Below are 19,029 nucleotides of genomic sequence, written 5' to 3' on the forward strand. Positions count from 1 at the left end.
CTGACGACAGGGCACACAGAGGAGGGGACGGCCTCTTCTGCCTGGGGAGTGGGGGGTGAGGAAGCCTTCACAAACGAGAAGCCGCGTGAGGTGGAGTTTGAAAATCAGGTAGGAGCTTACTAGGTGAAGGAGGTGGCAAACGAGCAGGTGGAGATTTGGGAAGAAGGGGTGACCCTGTTTTACGCACGCTGAATTTGAGGGCCCCTTACCGGCAGACCTGTCCAGAAGGCAGGAAACCACGCAGGAGTGAAGCCCGGCGTGGGTGCTGGGGACAGTGACTCAGGAGCAGCCCTCAGAGGGGGCTAATTAAACCTTGGGGAGGGGTGTGCAGAGCATGCGGTGGAAACAGGACGAAGCGTGGAGGCCCCGTACGGGAAGCAGCAGGAAGACAGAGCAGTCAAGGAGACTGGGGCAGAGGAGCTGGACAGATAGGAGGAAACCCAGAGAGCCAGGGAGGGGAGCGTTTTGAGGCGGGAACAGTCAGCAGGGCCCCGCGCTACCAAGGGGTCAAGTGGGACGAAGCTGCAGAGCATCCGTAGGATTTGGCGATAAGGAGGGTGTTGATGACTTTGTCAAGAACGGTTTCAGCAGAAAGATGCGGTCAGAAGCCAGACTGCAGTGGATTACCCGGCGAGGTGACATTTGAGCCAGGATGTGAGTGGCAGGTGAGAAGCCAGACAGCCAGCTGCGGACCACTTACCGACAGGGAGGAAGAGACTGAGGACAGTGGCTGCAGAAGGCAGGGGGGTCAGAGCAGGGCTCCCGCACCAATGGGGGCCCATTCTTGGGCTTCCATGCAAAGACAGTGCTGACCAAACGCCCAGCCAGAGGGTAATGGATGGAGCCCTCCTGGAAGGTGGGAGGGGTAGATGCAGGACCAGGTGAGGGGGGTGTGGGCGGGAGGAGGGCTGGCCTTCGTGAGAAGGGCTGTAGGAAATTTGGGAGTTGGAGGGGTGAGGCGAGACGTGGGGGGGGGCTCCCCTGTCAGAGCATCAGCTCTCTATAAAGGAGCTCATTGCAGAGAGAGAGGGGGCAGAGATGAGCTCAAGGAGAGAGGTCAAGGTCTGGCACAGCCAGCCAGGGTGGGGAGTGGGGAAGGCGGGGAGCCGGGGCATGCTGCCGAGAAGCCCCAGGCGCCCAGCGGATATGCAGCCCTGAATCTGTAGTGGTGCCAGTTGGCACAGCTGTGGATTTCTTCAGCAGCCTGGGGGTGGGCGTGGAGAAGGCGGCTTGTCACAAGGCTCCGGGGCTGGGGACTGGCTGAGCGGGTGTGGTGCAAGGGCTGGGTGAGGGGATTTGGGGGTTGGCAGGTGTGGCACCGGCACCTTCTCTGCGGTCCTGACGGAGGCAGGGACCGAAGTGAGGCCCGGAGGGATGGCAGACGCTATTTGAAGGGAGGCCCAGGGGCCTGAAGGGTGGCAGGGGAGGGTGCGGGAGAGCTGCGGGTTGTGAGGGGAGGGGGGATGGTCAAAAGAAACCCACGGTTCTGCCTTCTGAGCATTCACCAGAGGCCAAGCAGGGTGCTATGGGCTTCAGTCTCTGGTCAAGGAGTCCTGGAGTCAGCCCTCAAGGTCGGGGGGATTCCGAGTATTGTTCTACAGAGGTCAAGATGGGCAGAGAGGCAAAGACACTTGCCCGAGGCCACACAGCTAGTCAGTGTTCGTGCCCCAGTCGGGATCCAGGATGGTCGACTCCAACACTCTCCTCGGGATCCAGGTTTCCGAGATGGTGGAGGAGTTTTGGGGGGAATGCAGTTTGAGATCTGGGATGGGTGGCCGCATCCCAGGAGGGAAGGGCCCTGGAGTTGATGGGACTACAAGCTGGGCTGGCTGGCGCTTCAGGGTCCCCTGCGCAGCAGGTTTGCTCCAGATGGCCCTCTGCATGGCTGTTCAGAAAGAGCTTTCTGCTGGACGGACAGATGCAGAGCCTGGACTGGGCAGCAGGGGGCAGGAAGAGCATCGTTGTCTCTGGTTCAAACCCAGAGTGCCTGCTAGGTGCTGACCTGGCTGGCTTTCAGAAATAGGAGAGGGCCGGGAGAGCAGTCCCTTCTAGTCCGAGGATAGCATGGGCTGAGCCCTGTCCCCACTTCCCACCGGCGCAGCAGCCTCTCCGTGGGCTGGGTCTTTCCCCTACGCACTCGCGTCAGCCCCCATCAGTGCGACCCAGTCTGTGGGAGAAGGCCTGGCTGAGCTCATGTCTGAGCAGCTTTGGAGAATGGGAACTCCCAGCCCCTCCTCTGGTGCTTGGGTGGTGCTCCCAAGGCCCAGACCAGACACATAAATCAGGGTGACGAGCTGAGCGCCCGGTGAGGCTGGGGCCGCCGCAGTGGCAGCCTCTGGCAGCATCTGGTGCTCTCTCAGCCGCAAGGGGAGTGGAGGTGAGGGTCTGCAGGTCATAGGCACCTACCCTGGGCCCCTGGGTTTCAGAGGAACATCATTCTGACCTCCAGGTCACAGTCCAGTGCTGCATGGGAAGCAGAATCCGGGCCTGAGACTCAGCCCCTGGCTCGGCATGAATCGTGTCCCAGGGGCCGGCCTGTGTATTTGTGTGTGTGTGGGGGGGGTCCTGGGTGTCGGCCTTAGGAGTGAGTCCTGTGAGGGCAGAGAGCCTGGGCTTCAGGCTCACCAAGCTGTGTCGCCTTGGACAAGTCACCTTCCCTCTCTGGTCCTCAGTGTCCTCATCTTTAGACAGAGATGATGGTCCCTACCTCCCAGAGGAGGAGTAAAGGAGATAGATATGGCGAGCACGTGGGCACAGAAGCCTCGTGGAGCTCGTTGATGTGAGCGGCCACGCCTCTGCAGTGTCCCCCAGGCCAGCTTAGGCAAGAGGAAGAAAAGGAAAAGATGGGTGTGAGGCTGCGGGCGAGTCCTGTGTGGCCTTCTGAGCCTCAGTGTCCTTATCTGTGAAATGGTGGTGGTGGGGCAGGGGCAAGGACCTGGTCCTTACTCAGCATCACCTGCAGTTGGTTGCAGCCACTCGGGCGGAGGGCGAGCGAGGCTGCCCTCCCCACGCCACTCTGGCAGGACCGAGCTGGCCTTTGCTGAGCCCCTGCCGCCACCTCCGTGTTCCAGGTGAGGAGCCGGAAGAGGAACCGAAGGTGAAAACCCAGTGGCCAAGGTCTGCAGATGAGCCTGGGCTATACATGGCACAGACAGGTAACCCGGGCCCGCCTCCGTTCTTCTGCGGCGGGGGCCCGACTATGTGACGTCTGGTGGCGTGTGTGCTTGGCGTGTGCCCGTCCGTGTCTGTGTCCTAGAGCTCAGTCACATCTCTGCCACGTGAGGCCTGTGGGCAGGGCTGGGTGGCCTACCCTGTCACTTGGGGTCAGGGTAAGAGGAGCCCTATGAGGCTGAGTGCTTGGGAGGTGCTCCCTGCCGCCGACGCTGTCCCTCTCTCGTAGGCGACCCGGCGGCTGAGGAGTGGTCCCCGTGGAGCGTGTGTTCCCTGACGTGTGGGCAGGGTCTGCAGGTGCGGACCCGCTCCTGCGTGTCCTCCCCCTATGGGACCCTGTGCAGCGGGCCCCTGCGGGAGACCCGGCCCTGCAACAATTCAGCCACCTGCCCAGGTACGCCCATCCTCCCGCCTGGTCTGCCTGCAGGGTTCGGTCCTGCCTGGGACTCGGCAGGCTCAGCTTCCAAAGATGGTTGGTCGCCTCCTTTTTTCATTCAGCAAACTTGACTGACCCCCACACTGTGCCCGGCCCCACACAGGGCACTGGGGACAGAGATGAATCAGACCAGGGCCCACAGCAGTGGGCTCGGTCCTGGGCCCACCACTCCCTGGTGCCTACGTCCTGGTAATCAAGGCTCATCTTTTCCCCCTCATCACCCTCTGGATTCTCTCTGCTCTGGCCACACCAGCGCCTCTTGCACTTTGCCACCTCCCTGCATTTGCTTACTCTCATCCTCTCCACCGCCCCCCGTCCCTCCACCTTGGCTGTTATAATTCAGTCCGACCTTCAAGGCCTAAGACCAATGCCAATGCCATTTTTTTCTTTTTTGTAAATGAAACCTTGCCTGAGCATCCCCTCTCTCCTCTGACTCCCCATCCCAGTCCCCAAGGAGCCTCCTCAGTCCAGCATGGAGTGTTGAGAATGTGCATGTGCCTGCCTGGGACAGGTGGTCCGCCATGGTGGGGCGACAGCTTCAGCCAGTCCTGCTCCTCGCACCCTGAGGGAGTGAGGGGCTGCCTAGGCCATGACTAGCTCCTGGTGGTGGATTTAGAGCAGGGCTACGTGGAAGGGGTCTTGGGGCTGTGGCAAGAGCTTACAGAGGGCTGGGGCCAAGCTGTGTTCCAGGGTGTGAGCTCTCTGTGTCCGTGTCCATGTAGAGGTTCCTGTCTCTTTGTGTGTCCATGGGCTTGGGGTCTGGAGGGGCACTTCTCCTGCCCCAGGTCTGCCTTGTTGGATTCTTGCTTTGGGTCTGGGGATGCTGAGGGCTGGNTGTACTCCCAGGAGAGGAGGAGCCCTGGCTCCCCTCCTGGGTGGGTCCTAGTCTCCCTTTCCTGGTGTCCACAGGAGGCATCCTGTGTGAGTTGGGTTGAGATGCCTGTGTCTTCCACATCTCCCCCCCCCAAAGGGCGGAGTCCTGGGGCCCAGTGCAGAGCCAATGAGGAGCGGTAGCAGAGCTGCCGGAGCTCCTGATTGGTGGGCGGATGGGCAGTGGGCGGGGCCAAGGTGCCGCCCAGCCATCGGCCACGTGCTTCCTTGCAGTGCACGGCGTGTGGGAGGAGTGGGGGTCCTGGAGCCTGTGCTCCCGCAGCTGCGGGCGGGGGTCCCGGAGCCGGATGCGGACCTGCGTGCCCCCCCAGCACGGCGGCAAAGCCTGCGAGGGTCCCGAGCTGCAGACTAAGCTCTGCAGTATGGCCGCCTGCCCGGGTCAGTAGCGCCCGTGGGCTTCCAGGCGGGCGCTGCCCAGCCGGGTGGGGGTTGGGAGACCCAGGGGAGGTAGTCAGGTCCAGTGCCCTGCCCCTGGGGGCCCATGAACTGTAACCAAGCATGGGGTGGGGACTGGCGAAGTATACCTGCCAGGGTGGGAGGTGATATGGCCCTGCCCAGACTCAGAGTTGGCACACTGCAAGTCCATCAGAAGAAGACTGCCCCTTCCCCTAAGCCCTGGGATACCCTTGCTGTTCATTGCCCTTTGGTGCTCGTGGCCAGCTGGGCTGTGAGGGGACACAGATCTGGGCGTAAGCATGGGCAAAGATCCAAAGGTGCCCCCCGGGGCCCATTTCCCTAACTGAAAGAGAGCACGTGCCAGCTCGGGGCTGAATATGGAGAGGTACCCTGTGTTCCTAGAGCTGGTGACAGGCAGGCAGGCCCAGGCCCAGGCACCACCTGCTCACTGCAGCCCCCCTTCATCCACCCCTCCCCAGTGGGTCTGGCCTGGTTCAAGACTGATTGCCTAGTAGGCTCTGCCATCTCCCTGCAGTGCTTTGCCCCTACAAGACCTCACACCCCGTGCTCAACGGCGCCCCCCGCTTATGTCTCCCATGCAGTGGAAGGCCAGTGGCTAGAATGGGGTCCCTGGGGCCCATGCTCCACATCCTGTGCCAACGGGACCCAGCAGCGCAGCCGGAAATGCAGTGTGGCGGGTCCAGCCTGGGCCACGTGTACAGGTGCCCTCACGGACACCCGCGAGTGCAGCAACCTTGAGTGCCCGGGTGAGTGCTCGGCGCACGGGTGGCAAGGGGCAGCCCTGGCCCTGGGGGGCACCTGGGGCTGCTCATGACTCCCCTTCTCCCGCAGCCACAGATGGCAAGTGGGGGCCGTGGAATGCATGGAGCCTGTGCTCCAAGACGTGTGACACAGGCTGGCAGCGCCGCTTCCGCATGTGCCAGGCCACGGGTGCGCAGGGCTACCCCTGCGAGGGCACTGGAGAGGAGGTGAAGCCTTGCAGTGAGAAGAGGTGTCCAGGTATTGGCCGCAGGAGCCTGGGGGTTAAGTGACAAGCCTGTGGGCCTGGCTGAGCCCCTCCGCTGTCCCCCGCAGCCTTCCATGAGATGTGCAGGGATGAGTACGTGATGCTGATGACGTGGAAGAAGGCAGCTGCTGGCGAGATCATCTACAACAAGTGCCCCCCCAACGCCTCAGGTGAGGAGTGAGGCGGCTCTCCCCTCGGGCCCCACCCCTGCCATTCTTGCCGTCTGTTTCCTGGGCCCCCAGCCTGTTTGGGCCTCTGTCCTGATGTGTGGAGTGAAGTGAATGAGACCCGGGCCCCACGCCCAGCCCCACATCCTGTCTGCCTACAGGGTCTGCCAGCCGCCGCTGTCTCCTCAGTGCCCAGGGCGTGGCGTACTGGGGGCTGCCCAGCTTTGCCCGCTGCATCTCCCATGAGTACCGCTACCTGTACCTGTCAGTGAGTGCGCCCTGCTGGGCTGGGGCGTCCCAGCCTCTGTCCCAGACTCTGGGAGGGGTTTGGGGAGGGCTGGTTTCTTGCTTTTGCCCATGTGTTTGGCATACATCTGCTGTGCCCACTTCCACCTGGCTGTGCCTCTCTCTGTCCGGCAAGCTCCTACTCCTCCCTCAAGACCTGACTCTCAAGTGTCTCTGCTTATTCCTGGTGCCTGTTTCTGTGCTCCTGTGGCTCCCGGAGCTTTCCAGTCATTAGGGTCATGAATGCTTATGGCAACGTCTGTGTCCCGTTAGACCATGCGCTCCTTAAAGGCAGGGACCAAGTCGAATCTAGTTCTGTGTCCCCAGTGCCCCGCCCAGGGCCTGTCATGGGGTAAGAATGTCAGCAGCAAATGTGGCCTGTGTTCGTCAGACCGTAATTGCCACTTGTGTGTTTGCACTCGGAGCTTGTATTTGGGAGGGAGCGTGAGAGTGCCTTACGCTCCAGAGTGGGCATGACCCCTCTGGGATGGGGAGGTGCCTTGTCCCTGTGCCATGCTTGTCATCTTTTATATGGACATCTGAGCACCTTCTTCCTCTCGCTGTTTCTATTTCAGTCTTTTTCAAGTATCTTTAGGTCTTTTTCTTGGACTCTGTCTCCAACAAGCCCTTTTGAGCGTCTCTCTCTGACCTTTTCACCCTCCCTCTGCCTCTGGATGCAAGCAGTGGGTGGACTGGAGTGGGATGGGCCAGCGGCCAGTACCCGCTCCTGCCACTCTGGTGACAGCAGCCCGCCTGTCCCCTGCAGCTTCGGGAGCACCTGGCCAAGGGGCAGCGCATGCTGGCGGGTGAGGGCATGTCACAGGTGGTACGTAGCCTGCAGGAGCTGCTGGCCCGGCGCACTTACTACAGTGGGGACCTGCTCTTCTCCGTGGACATTCTAAGGAATGTCACTGACACCTTCAAGAGGGCCACCTATGTGCCCTCGGCTGATGATGTGCAGGTACTGGCCTGGCCCTAGACTAAAGCAGGGAGTTGGGCCCCTGTGGCAGAGTCTGCTGGGGGTAGCACCTGTGGCCTCGAGGGGGGAGGCTCCTGTCCCTGGGGCTGAAGCCTCCTGACACCCACTGCTCTCCTGCCCCAGCGCTTCTTCCAAGTGGTGAGCTTCATGGTGGATGCGGAGAACAAGGACAAGTGGGATGACGCTCAGCAGGTCAGGGGGCTGGGCTTCCAGGCTTCTCCCCCCACGCCCCACCCCTGCCTGGGACCCTTATACCCTCTCTGTCTCCAGGTGTCCCCTGGCTCTGTGCACCTGCTTCGGGTTGTGGAGGACTTCATTCACCTGGTGGGCGATGCCCTCAAGGCCTTCCAGAGCTCTCTGATTGTCACAGACAACCTGGGTACCAGGGGGCAAGCTAGGGAGGTGGGGGCTGGATGTGGCGGACCCCAGGCTGCTGTGGGGGAGGGGTGGTTTCTGAGGGTGCCTCCTATTGCTCTCTCTGGGCCCTGTGTTTCCCTCGTTTAACCCCTTCTTTGTATCTCTCTCCCTGTCTCTTCCCCTCCTCCACCCCTGTGTGGCTTCCGTGTGTACGTGTGCCCCACGTGTTTGTGTACCAACCTGGGTGTCTGTGTCCCGGTGTCTGTCTCTCCCGTACTGGTTTCTTCCCCCGTGACTCTCCCCTCTGCCTCTGTCCCTCCGTCTTGGGCACGGCTCACAGTGATCAGCATTCAGCGGGAGCCAGTCTCCGCCGTGTCCAGTGACATCACGTTCCCCATGCGCGGCCGCAGGGGCATGAAGGACTGGGTGCGGCATTCAGAGGACCGCCTCTTCCTACCCAAGGAGGTGCTCAGCCTCTCCTCTCCGGGGAAGCCGGCGGCATCGGGCGCCTCAGGGAGCCCTGGCAAGGGGAGGGGCCCCGGAACCGTGCCCCCTGGCCCGGGCCACTCCCACCAGCGCCTCCTGCCGGCCGACCCTGAGGAGTCCTCCTCCTACTTTGTGATCGGTGCTGTGCTCTACCGCACGCTCGGCCTCATCCTGCCACCCCCCAGGTAAGTGCTCAGGATGGGGGCCGCGGGGGAGGGCGCTGCCTGGGTGAGACCGGGAGGACTGAGGCTGTGCCGGCCACAGAGAGCTCCCTCTGCAGCCTCGGGCACCCTTGCCTGGCTCTGGACACAGGCGCTTCCCAAAGATGTCTGTGTGGGTCCCAGAGGCTGAACTGCGGACCTCACCTGATGTCCTGGGCCCCAGGGAACTCCTGGCTTTATCCTGGCTTTGGCTCTCTAGTAGCCCCCTACCCCTGATCCAGAGCACCTTTGAGGTCCCAGGCTGGGTCTGGGCAGCCGTGGTAGGAGCTGACCTCAGTACCTGTCCCCAGGCCCCCTCTGGCCGTCACATCCAGGGTGATGACAGTGACTGTGCGGCCCCCCACCCAGCCACCAGCTGAGCCCCTTATCACAGTGGAGCTCTCCTACATCATCAACGTGAGTGGGGGCCCAGACAGGAGCCCTGGGGATTCCCCGTCACGGACAGCCAGAGGCTTGTCTGATGGGGAGGGGGTCTGCCCCCAAGATCAGGGCCCGTGTGGGACCTGACATGGCTCCCCACCCCACCCCCTACCCGTAACTTCTGTTCCCCAGGGCACCACGGACCCCCACTGTGCCAGCTGGGACTACTCCAGAGCGTGAGTGGGGCAGGGGCGCCACGTGGTGGGGGTACAGCCATGGCTCTTCCCTGTCAGGAGGGCTGTCTTAGCCTGGAAGAGGCCAAAAGCTCCCTCGGTGCCGTCCTCAGGCTGAGGAGTCAAGGGCGCATCCCGGGGCACCCAGCCGCCTGCCTCTTGGGTGTGGTCTTGCTCTGATTTCACTCGTCCGTGGGCAGTGGCCGGCGCTGGGAGTGGGGCCACGGAGTTGGGCTGGGTGTCACTCCACCTATTCCCTCACCCAAGAGATGCCAGTGCAGGGGACTGGGACACCGAGAGCTGCCAGACTCTGGAGACCCAGGCAGCCCACACCCGCTGCCAGTGCCAGCGCCTGTCCACCTTTGCCGTGCTGGCCCAGCCGCCCAAGGACCTGGTGAGCAGGAGGGACGTGCCTGGGCTTGGGGGGCAGGGAGGAGGGATCACTCCCAGGTTGCCAGTGCCCACCTGCGACGGCGTTGGCAGAGACCTGGGTGATCCCGCGTGTGCATCTGAGCAGGTGCGCTGGTGGCATGGCACATGGAAGTCGCCGGGGTGGTGCTCACTGGGATGACGTGCCTCGGGGTGTGTGGCGGCGGCAGTTGCATGTGTGGTTGTGTAGAGAAGCGTGGGCGACTGAGCATAAATACACACCAGTGTGTGTGACTGGGTCTGCCCTGGGCACACGTGGATACAACAGTGAGTTCCTGCCTACGCCTGAGTGTGAGGAAGGTGCAGCTCCCAGTCTGGGCTGGACGTGGCGTGGGGGGTGCGTGGGCAGGGAGGGCACCCCGGCAGCTGCCTCTCCCGGTGCACCGGTGCACCGCCTGCTCCTCTTCCCTAGACCCTGGAGCTGGCAGGCTCCCCCTCGGTCCCCCTGGTGATTGGCTGTGCCGTGTCTTGCATGGCGCTGCTCACCCTGCTCGCCATCTATGCCGCCTTCTGGAGGTAGGTGGGACACGGGGCAGGCCGAGGCGGACGGTGGCTGGCCACCCCAGGGTGGGCGGGGCCCGCTAGCTCTGCCGTCCCTGCCCACCGCGCCCTCTCAGGTTCATAAAATCCGAGCGCTCCATCATCTTGTTGAACTTCTGCCTGTCCATCCTGGCGTCCAACGTCCTGATCCTCGTGGGCCAGTCGCGGGTGCTAAGCAAGGCAGGTGCAGGTGGCGGGCGCCAGGGTGAGAGTGTGGGGAGCGTGAGCACTTGCAGGCGACAGCATGAGTGTTTGCACATCCGTGCCCAAGTGACGGGTGTGTGTATACCTCAGAGGCGTGTGTGTGTGTGTGTGTGTGTGTGTGTGTGTGTGTGAGAGACGGGGGATGGGGAGAGCATGCGTGAGGGGACATGACAGCATTGGAGAGGGGTGTGTGTGTGCTTGAGTGGTGAACGTGCGCATCTGTGAACACGTACATGAGCTGGGCTTGTGCGCACGTGCGTCGGCGGGTGGCATCTGTGCAGCCAGGGCCTCCCGGGGTCTGCGAGAGCCCAAGCAAGGCCTCTTGTGCTGCTTGCCTGTGGATGACCTGTGCCAGCTGCCCCTTATGCCCCCTTGGCCTTCTCTGCGGTGCCAGCACCGTAAGTGCCAGGCGTGGGGTCTGCCTGACCATGACGTAGCAGGTGCTCCCGTCTGTCCACCCCCTCCCTGGCCAGCAGCCCTGTCTGCTCGGGGGTGGCCTGCCTGCCTGCTTCCCGGATGTCGAGTACTTTGTGCGTGTCACTGGGCCTGTGTCGTGCCTTGTGTGGGTGCGGAAAGGCGGGGGTGCCCGACAGGGCCCTGTGGGGGGCGGAGCTCGGGTGGGCGGCCACGGCAGCGCCCAGCAGCGGGTGTGGGAAGCCTGGCGCCTCCCGCCCTGCTGACGGCTCAGGGCCGCCCCCTCCCTCTCCTCTCCTCTCGCTGCAGGGTGTGTGCACCATGACTGCCGCCTTCTTGCACTTCTTCTTCCTCTCCTCCTTTTGCTGGGTGCTCACGGAGGCCTGGCAGTCCTACCTGGCTGTCATCGGACGCATGCGCACCCGCCTCGTTCGCAAGCGCTTCCTCTGCCTGGGCTGGGGTGAGCAGGGTTCTCATCGGACTCTGTCACTGGCCTTGGGGGCAGGGGAAGCAGGACAGGGTCAGCTTTGGCCCTGGCCCCCCTGTCTGGGCCAGGGACCAGCCACACTGGGTCTGGGAGGAGAGGGGACACTGAGGACTGACAGCCATCTCACTGGTCCCCCCACCCCCATCCCTGCCGCTCTTCCAGGTCTGCCGGCCCTGGTGGTGGCTGTGTCTGTCGGCTTTACCCGCACCAAAGGATACGGTACATCCAGCTAGTACGTGGGCCTCCCTTGGTGGTGGGCAGCGGCGGTTAGTGGGCCTGTCGGGGCATCAGACTGGCCATCTCAGGCCCATGCCTGTAGCACTTTGGACAGACTCTTCCCCGTCTCCCAGCCTCTGTTTCCCTGACTGTGAAAGCATGTGCTGGGATTGGGGGTAATCTCTAAAGCTAAATGGCTCAGGGATCAGCCCTGTTTGATCCCCACGGTGGGCCGGGCCTGGGTCTTTGTTAGAGGGGAAACCGAAGCACAACGGGGTGTTCCAGGGGCAGGCCTCGTGGGTGTCTGATGCCCCCTCTTTTCCCTCCACCCCAGCTGCTGGCTCTCCCTGGAGGGCGGCCTGCTCTATGCCTTTGTGGGCCCCGCGGCCGTCATTGTCCTGGTATGTGCCCCTTTAGCATCCTGGGAGGGATGTGGCCAGAGGGGCTCTACCGCCTCCCTGTGCCCTAGCTCCCAACTGGGGGTTTCCCTGCCAGGAGGGCACCTGTTGATCCCATCTCCCCCTGTCCACCGGGCCCCCAGGTGAATATGCTCATTGGGATCATCGTCTTCAACAAGCTCATGGCACGTGATGGCATCTCGGACAAGTCCAAGAAGCAGAGGGCCGGGTAAGGGGGCTGTGACTTGGCCTTGTAGGAAATGGCACAGGGAGGGGGGGCCGGGCCTCTTGGAGACTCAGGGCTTGACGATGCCAACCGGGGCTCCCTGACCTTGGTGCATCAAGGGTGCAGGCAAGGTGGGCACCCGGAGTGCCTGCTGCAGCCCCTCACCCACCCTAACCCTCCTCTTTCTCTCTCGTCTGCCCTCCCCCTCCCACCCCACTTGGGGCTCATGCTGCCCCGTCTCCTCCCGCTTCCCATGTGTCTCCCCCCTTCTCCCGTGTCTGTGCCGCCCCCGAGGTCGGAGCGGTGCCCCTGGGCCAGCCTGCTCCTCCCCTGCTCAGCGTGTGGAGCGGTCCCCAGCCCCCTGCTCAGCTCAGCCTCGGCCAGGAACGCCNAGCTCCTGCGTGGTGCTGCCCCTGCTGGCGCTCACCTGGATGTCTGCCGTCCTGGCCATGACAGACCGCCGCTCAGTCCTCTTCCAGGCCCTCTTCGCCGTCTTCAACTCCGCACAGGGCTTTGTCATCACTGCTGTGCACTGCTTCCTGCGCCGAGAGGTGGGGCTAGGCTTCTCCTGCCCCCTCCCACCCACCTCACCTGTGCAGCAGGGAGNAGCTGGCAGCCTTCGGTGTTAGAAGCTGGTAGCCGGGGGCAGTCTTGTCCTTGGACCTCTGGCCTCCTAGGGCTCCTTCTCCCCTCGGACCTTCCCGTACGCTGGATGCGCCTCTTTCCTTCCACACCCACCTGGGTGCCTGGGGTGGGAGGCACAGCCAGCTGTGGCCAGGGGCCCCGTGGTGGCCTCAGGCCCAGCAGACACGCGCTGCCCCCAGGTCCAGGATGTGGTGAAGTGCCAGATGGGCGTGTGCCGGGCCGATGAGAGTGAAGACTCCCCGGACTCATGTAAGAATGGACAGCTGCAGATCCTGGTGAGTGAGGTGGCCTAGGCAGGGTGTGGGCGCGTTCTGAGTGTGCTCCCCGCCCCACCCCCATCCCCAGGCCCCTTCCCCAGGTTCTCCTTCCCCAGCCATGGAGGGGATGAGACATAGGGAGGGGACTGAGATAGGGTTCGATTCGGGCCCACCACTGACTGCTTGGCGGCACTGGGCACGTCTTTTCTTCCCCTTTCGGTTTTCCCACCTATCTGGCGAGGCTGCAGAAGACCATGTCTTGGGCCCCTCTGGGCTCTGTTGGGCAGTGTGCCAAGAGGCAGCTCCTCTGGGTGGCTAGGGAGGGGCCGGAGCCCCCTCCCCGCACCCTGACACATGGATCCTCTCTCTGCCCATCTGCTCTGTCCCTCTCTGTCTATAGTCAGACTTTGAAAAGGATGTGGATCTGGCTTGTCAGACAGGTGAGTCTGCCGGTGCCAAGCTGAGAACGGTCCCAGGGGGTGAGCAAGAAGGGAGGGCTGGAGGGCCTCCCATCGTGGGAGGCCCTGCTAGCTGTCTGGTGGTGCGCTTTAGCTTTAGAGTCAGACAGCCCGAAGTTGGAGTCAAGGCTGTGAACACCACTTACCGTGCAACTTTGGTCAAACAGCTCAGTTCCCTGAGCCTAAAATAAATGAGGGGACATCAAATGTCTAGCAGGGTGCCTGGCATCTAGTGGCTGTTCCATGATCATATCATTTCCATGCATCTTCCCAGAATCTCCAGTTCTGGCCCCTGGGGAGGGGCTGCCAGGGAACGGGGAGGAGCAAGGCCATTTTGACAACCGTGTAGCTGTGGGGGTCAGAGGTCAGGACCTGCACCAGGGGCTGACCGAGGAGAGCTCCTGCCTTGCCCTGCCTTGCCGTGGGCCTCCAGGCCAGCCTGAACCCTCTTCCTAACCTGCCTGGCATGCAAGATAGTACCTACCACGTAGCCATCTCTCCAAGACTCGGTTTCCCCCCTCTGTCCAAGCCCAGGGGCTTAGTATACCTCCCCGGCCTGGACAAGGGCATCAGGACCTCCCCTTCCTGCCCAGGACTTACCTCTCTCCCACTCCTGCTCCCAGTTCTTTTCAAGGAGGTCAACACTTGCAACCCGTCTACCATCACGGGCACGCTGTCCCGCCTGTCCCTGGATGAGGACGAGGAGCCCAAGTCCTGCCTCGTGGGTCCCGAGGGCGGCCTCGGCTTCTCACCGCTGCCTGGGAATATCCTGGTGCCCATGGCAGCCTCGCCAGGCCTGGGGGAACCCCCGCCCCCACAGGAGGCCAACCCCGTGTACATGTGTGGGGAAGGCGGCCTGCGGCAGCTGGACCTCACGTGGCTGCGGCCTGAGCCGGGCTCGGAGGGGGACTACATGGTGCTGCCCCGGCGGACTCTGAGCCTGCAGCCTGGCGGTGGGGGCGGAGGTGGTGAAGATCCCCCGAGGGCCCGGCCCGAGGGCACCCCTAGGCGGGCTGCCAAGACAGTGGCCCACGCCGCAGCTGCTGCTGCCGAAGGTTACCCCAGCTTCCTGTCTGTGGACCACTCAGGCCTGGGGCTGGGCCCTGCCTATGGGTCTTTACAGAACCCCTATGGGATGACCTTCCAGCCGCCACCACCGACGCCCAGCGCCCGCCAGGTGTCTGAGCCGGGGGAGCGCAGCCGGACCATGCCTCGCACTGTGCCGGGCTCCGCCATGAAGCTGGGCTCCCTGGAGGTGAGGGGCTGTAGGGCATGCGGTGGGGGGGTGGGGGGCCTGTCCCCGTGTGCTCGAGACTGTGTCTGAGTCGCAGGCAGCAGCAGGGAAGGGACAGCCAGCAGCGCACTCCCCACCCCCACCCCCACCCCCAGGGTGGCACCTTTGTATAAAGCGGCTGGGGGCGTGTACACAGTGCATCAGTCTGTGCTTACGGATGGACGGACGGACGGACGCAAGGGAGTCTGGTTTCTCCAAACTCCTCAAATGGGCTTAGACTTGGTGCGCTGAGAGCACGCTTCTCTGTCTATTCCCACCAGTTTCAGGGTCTCTTCGGGGTGACTGGTTAGGATGGGTCTTCCTTTGAGGGGCCTGTGGCTCAGGCCCAGCCTTGGGTTGTCCAGGAGGCCACACCAGGCCCTGGGAGCCTGGGTCTCCGAGTCTGGCAGGTTGGAGTTTGGATCTGGGCACTACCGATCAGCAGTGAGATCTTGAGTGAATCTCTTTCCGAGCCTCAGTTTCTTCATTTTTCAAGTGGGGAGCCTCTCAGTAGAGTTGTTCTGAGGACTAACTGAGTGGTATAAACGCCGGTCTCTGTGTGGAGCAGGTAGCAAGTGCTGGATAATTGGGAATTTGCTGCTGTTAACACCCCTGAAATCTGCCTCAGTCACTGCCCAGAGGCCTGTGGTCATTGACCCTCTCTTCCTGAGAAAACACGAACCCCTTTCTCTCCCTACCTGTTTTCTGTGGATGCTCCACCTTCCCTCTGGCCATGTCAGGGCATTGCTGGGAACAAGCAGGCAATCATGGCCCACTGTAGAACTCTAGAACATTCTGGAACTTGGGGAGGGATGGAGGAAAGGTGGATGAGGACAGGGGCAGGAGCCACGGCTCAGACGCTGTTGGCTGCTCATGTTTGGCCTCAGAAACCTCTCCCCATCCTCCGCACAGAGGAAATTAAGTTAGCAGCTAGAGGTTTGCAAGTTTAGTTTTTCTCCCAAAATGTTTCTTGAACATTTGGTGCCTGCTCCCGCTGCAGATGGTAAAAACCGGAAGGCGTAACAAAGACAAGGCGACACCGGCACTGGGGAGGAGTGCGCTCCGCTTCGTGGCGGGTTTTGCTCTGTGGACACCTGGCCAGGGTTGGGCCACTGAGGAGGGCCCAGCTTCAGGCTCCTTGTGTGGGAGGTAGCAGTAAATGGGGCAGGATCTTGAGGGGTCAAGGATGAGGTCCAGAATTCTGGCGCAGGCAACCGCAGTGGAGTGGAGGCGGAGGAGCGGGTTTGGGGCGGGGAATTCTGAATTTTTTTAGTGGGGCACAGCTGTGTGTGTGGTGCTTGTGGGCATCAGGGGACAGGAAGAGATGTCCCACCGCCTGCAGAGAGAAGGAGGTGGCCAGAACAGGGAGGACACCCATGTGCACGATGAAGGGCAGGAGAAGGTCCAGGGCAGAGTGCAGACGGCCCTAGCGTNGAGCGGCAGGCAGGGAGGTGGGAGGACCAGGAGAGAGGTGTCAGGGAGGATGACCTTGTCTGCTGGGCCTGGGACTGGGGAAATCTTAGATGGTGGTCTTTGCATCATCCCTGAGGGCCTTGGGGCAAGTCCCTGCCCCTCTCTGGACCTCAGTTTCCCCAGTGTAACCTGGGACAGTTGACTTTGGTCTCATGAGTGCTCCTGGTGCCAAGACTCTAAGGCCGCCTCCTTGGATGGCAATGGATGCTGCGTGGGTCACCGGGCCTTGAATGTGCTCCTGGGCAAGTGAGGGCCTGCAGGGGGCCCGGAGGGGTGCAGAGGCCAGGGAAAGGGGCAAGGCAGAGTCAAAAGAAGGACTGAAAACCTGAGACCTTGTGTTTGCAGGACAAGTGGAGGGTTCCAAGGAGAGGGGAGCCCATGGCTGGCAGAGAGAGTGGGGCGAGATGGGGCAGAGGGGTAGAGTCTGGGGCACAGAGGAAGGAGTGTCTGCTCTGTGACCCCACGTGGGAATCCGCGTCTCAGTGACATTTGGCCCGCATGTGGTCGCACGTCTGCGGGGGGTCTGTGTGTGTGTCCTCCCTGCGAGCGTCTGGCTGCACGTTCAGGCACGCATGGGAGCAGTGGGTGGGGGGCGGGGGGGCGGCTGGGGCCCGAGCTGCGGCCCTGTGGCAGCGTCATGCCTCAGCTCCTCATCCCCTAGGCCTCCGTCCTGTCCCCAAACCCCAAGGGCTGCCCTTAAGTATTCCTAGCTCCCGGGCCGGGCTGGTAGGGAGGTTACAGGGGCAGATGCAGTACCAGGTCTCTTGTCTCTAAAGCCCCTGCAAGTGGTAAAAAGCTTTCTTCTCCTTCACTGTTTTCTTGGTGCTCCCTCCCAGCGAAAGAAGTTACGATACTCGGACCTGGACTTTGAGGTAAGTGGTGTGCATGCGTGCATGTGTGTGTTGGGGGGCATCTGTGGGTGGTGTCTGTCCCCGGAGAACCCCCTCCTAAAATTAGCCAAAGCCCCATTAAGGAGTCTGACCTGAGAACACTGAGCCTCCGGTTTCCATGGGGCCTTCTCACCATACTCCGGATCCAAGCCCAAGCCCGTGCATCGCCCGGGCCTTGTCCCAGAGGGCCAGCAGTAGGCAGGGATGAGGGGAGCCAGGGGTCGGGGGTGGGTGGCTCTCAGCGCCACCCCTGTGCAGAGTACCTCCTCTCACACCCTGTGGCTCCCAGAAGGTGATGCACACCCGGAAACGGCACTCGGAACTCTACCACGAGCTCAACCAGAAATTCCACACTTTCGACCGCTACCGCAGCCAGTCTGCAGCCAAGGTGAGGGCTCCTCCCGCAGTTTTCCCTGCCCGAAGCTCGGGGCCCAACCTGACACAGGGCCCCCCGGGGGTCGGACCCTGACCCGTGGCCCCCGTTGCAGAGGGAGAAGCGGTGGAGTGTGTCCTCGGGTGGGACAGCCGAACGGAGCGTGACCGGCGTAAGTGCCCCTGAGCTGGGTCGGGGTCAGGTGGGCTTCGAGGGGCTCCTTCCCTCCCAGCCCTCCTCCCCTTCCTGGGCAACCTCAGTCTAGCTCACTGAGGGTCCACCATGGCATAAATGACACTTGTGAGGCTGCTCTGGGGGTGGGGACTGGGGGTGGGGAGCATTGCTGGGGCTCCCGCGGGATCTTGAGGAGGGCGGGCACACAGAAGACATGGTCCCCGAGGTCTCTCAGAGCACAGGGCTCAGGAACCCGACTACGGAGCCAGGCAGATCTGGGTTTCACATCTCCTTGGGTACCTGGTTGCTGGGTGACTCTGGGCTTCACCAGCCCTCTCTGGGCCTCCTCCGTTTGTCCTGGAGGAGAGGTGAGAGGGTCCTGGCCCATCTCCACAGGTTCCTTCCCACTGCCCCCACAGGAGAAGCCCAGCCCTGGGGAGCACCCCGGCTTGTCCCAACAGCGGAGGCATCAGAGCTGGAGCACCTTCAAGTCTATGACCTTGGGCTCACTGCCCCCCAAGCCCCGAGAACGGCTGGCCCTGCACCGAGCAGCAGCCTGGGAGCCCACAGAACCACCTGATGGCGACTTCCAGACAGAGGTGTGAGTGCCACACCGGACTGCCCACTGCGTATAAATATATATATCTCTCTATTTTCACACTCCACTTTGGAACCACCCAGGAGCTGGCGCCCCCTCCCCTTTCCCGAGGGCTGGGCAGGGAGGCGCAATGGACTCGGCCGGGCTGGGGAAGCCAGACACGGCATGGCCTGGGGGCCGGGGCCCTTCCCTGTTTCTCAGAGGCCGCCCCCCATCTTCACCCCAGGCTGTCTGTCCCTGTCCTGGGCTGGGGAGGGGGGAGGGGAACTTTGTGGGGAATAAACTTCACTCTGTGGATTTTGCTGCTGAGCTGTTTGCGTCCCCCAGGAAGGTCCAGCCATGGGAGCCCAACTTTGTTCCCCCGTCTCCTTGCTTCACTGCACTTGGTCTCAGCAAATTGCATAATGGGGTCAGGCCAGCCCTGACTGGGAGGGGACACCTGGGCGCTGACTCCACCTTTGCCCCCGGACTCCCTGGGTGACCGCGGACACATCCCGTCTCCCGCTGGGGCCTGGGTGGGGTAAGCAGACTGGGAATGTGGAAGGGGACCCCTTGCAGCTGGCCTTCCCCCGTGACTGTGATGGTCATGCCTGCTATTCGCTGCCACTCAGAGGCCGGGCTGCGTAGGCTGGAGCTAAGGCAGAGCTTAGTGACCTCAGTTTCTGTGAAATAGGGATGGTAACGATTCCTACCTCATAGGGGGGCTAAGAGGATGAGACGCATTAATCTATGCACAGGGCTCAGCGAGTGCCTGGCACAGAAGCCGCTTCTTAAGTCTTAGCTATTATTGCTTGGCACTTGGTCTCATGCTGCGCTCTGTGCTAGGAGCTTCACACACACAGCCCCCGATGCCTCAGAATAACCTTGATGGAAGGTTTTAGGTTTGTGGATAGGAACATGAGGCCAGAAATGGGAAGTGACCTGCTCAAGGCCACTGTCAGAGTCACAGCTGGGATTTGAAACCC

At 62.4% G+C, this 19,029-nt stretch overlaps 1 protein-coding gene across 1 annotated transcript in view; it reads left to right on the forward strand.

Annotated features, from left to right (window-relative positions):
• Nucleotides 1-18,353, forward strand: part of ADGRB2 (adhesion G protein-coupled receptor B2) — a 33,539-nt gene extending 15,186 nt beyond the window's left edge. The window contains 29 exon segments of the mRNA XM_077763538.1: nucleotides 3,072-3,155; nucleotides 3,401-3,565; nucleotides 4,712-4,876; nucleotides 5,497-5,661; nucleotides 5,747-5,914; nucleotides 5,990-6,091; nucleotides 6,250-6,356; nucleotides 7,140-7,334; nucleotides 7,476-7,544; nucleotides 7,623-7,731; nucleotides 8,050-8,380; nucleotides 8,707-8,812; nucleotides 8,969-9,012; nucleotides 9,277-9,403; nucleotides 9,851-9,954; nucleotides 10,056-10,158; nucleotides 10,906-11,056; nucleotides 11,246-11,315; nucleotides 11,634-11,700; nucleotides 11,841-11,926; nucleotides 12,218-12,313; nucleotides 12,315-12,474; nucleotides 12,748-12,843; nucleotides 13,226-13,265; nucleotides 13,907-14,538; nucleotides 16,866-16,901; nucleotides 17,209-17,307; nucleotides 17,408-17,464; nucleotides 17,886-18,353. Coding sequence (XP_077619664.1) covers nucleotides 3,072-3,155; nucleotides 3,401-3,565; nucleotides 4,712-4,876; nucleotides 5,497-5,661; nucleotides 5,747-5,914; nucleotides 5,990-6,091; nucleotides 6,250-6,356; nucleotides 7,140-7,334; nucleotides 7,476-7,544; nucleotides 7,623-7,731; nucleotides 8,050-8,380; nucleotides 8,707-8,812; nucleotides 8,969-9,012; nucleotides 9,277-9,403; nucleotides 9,851-9,954; nucleotides 10,056-10,158; nucleotides 10,906-11,056; nucleotides 11,246-11,315; nucleotides 11,634-11,700; nucleotides 11,841-11,926; nucleotides 12,218-12,313; nucleotides 12,315-12,474; nucleotides 12,748-12,843; nucleotides 13,226-13,265; nucleotides 13,907-14,538; nucleotides 16,866-16,901; nucleotides 17,209-17,307; nucleotides 17,408-17,464; nucleotides 17,886-18,071 — 3,920 coding nt within the window. The 3' untranslated portion in view covers nucleotides 18,072-18,353.
• Nucleotides 18,354-19,029: the final 676 nt, after the last annotated feature.

Source organism: Crocuta crocuta, unplaced genomic scaffold (genome assembly GCF_008692635.1).
Source record: "Crocuta crocuta isolate KB4526 unplaced genomic scaffold, BGI_CrCroc_1.0 scaffold214, whole genome shotgun sequence".
In the NCBI taxonomy this organism is placed as follows: domain Eukaryota; kingdom Metazoa; phylum Chordata; class Mammalia; order Carnivora; family Hyaenidae; genus Crocuta; species Crocuta crocuta.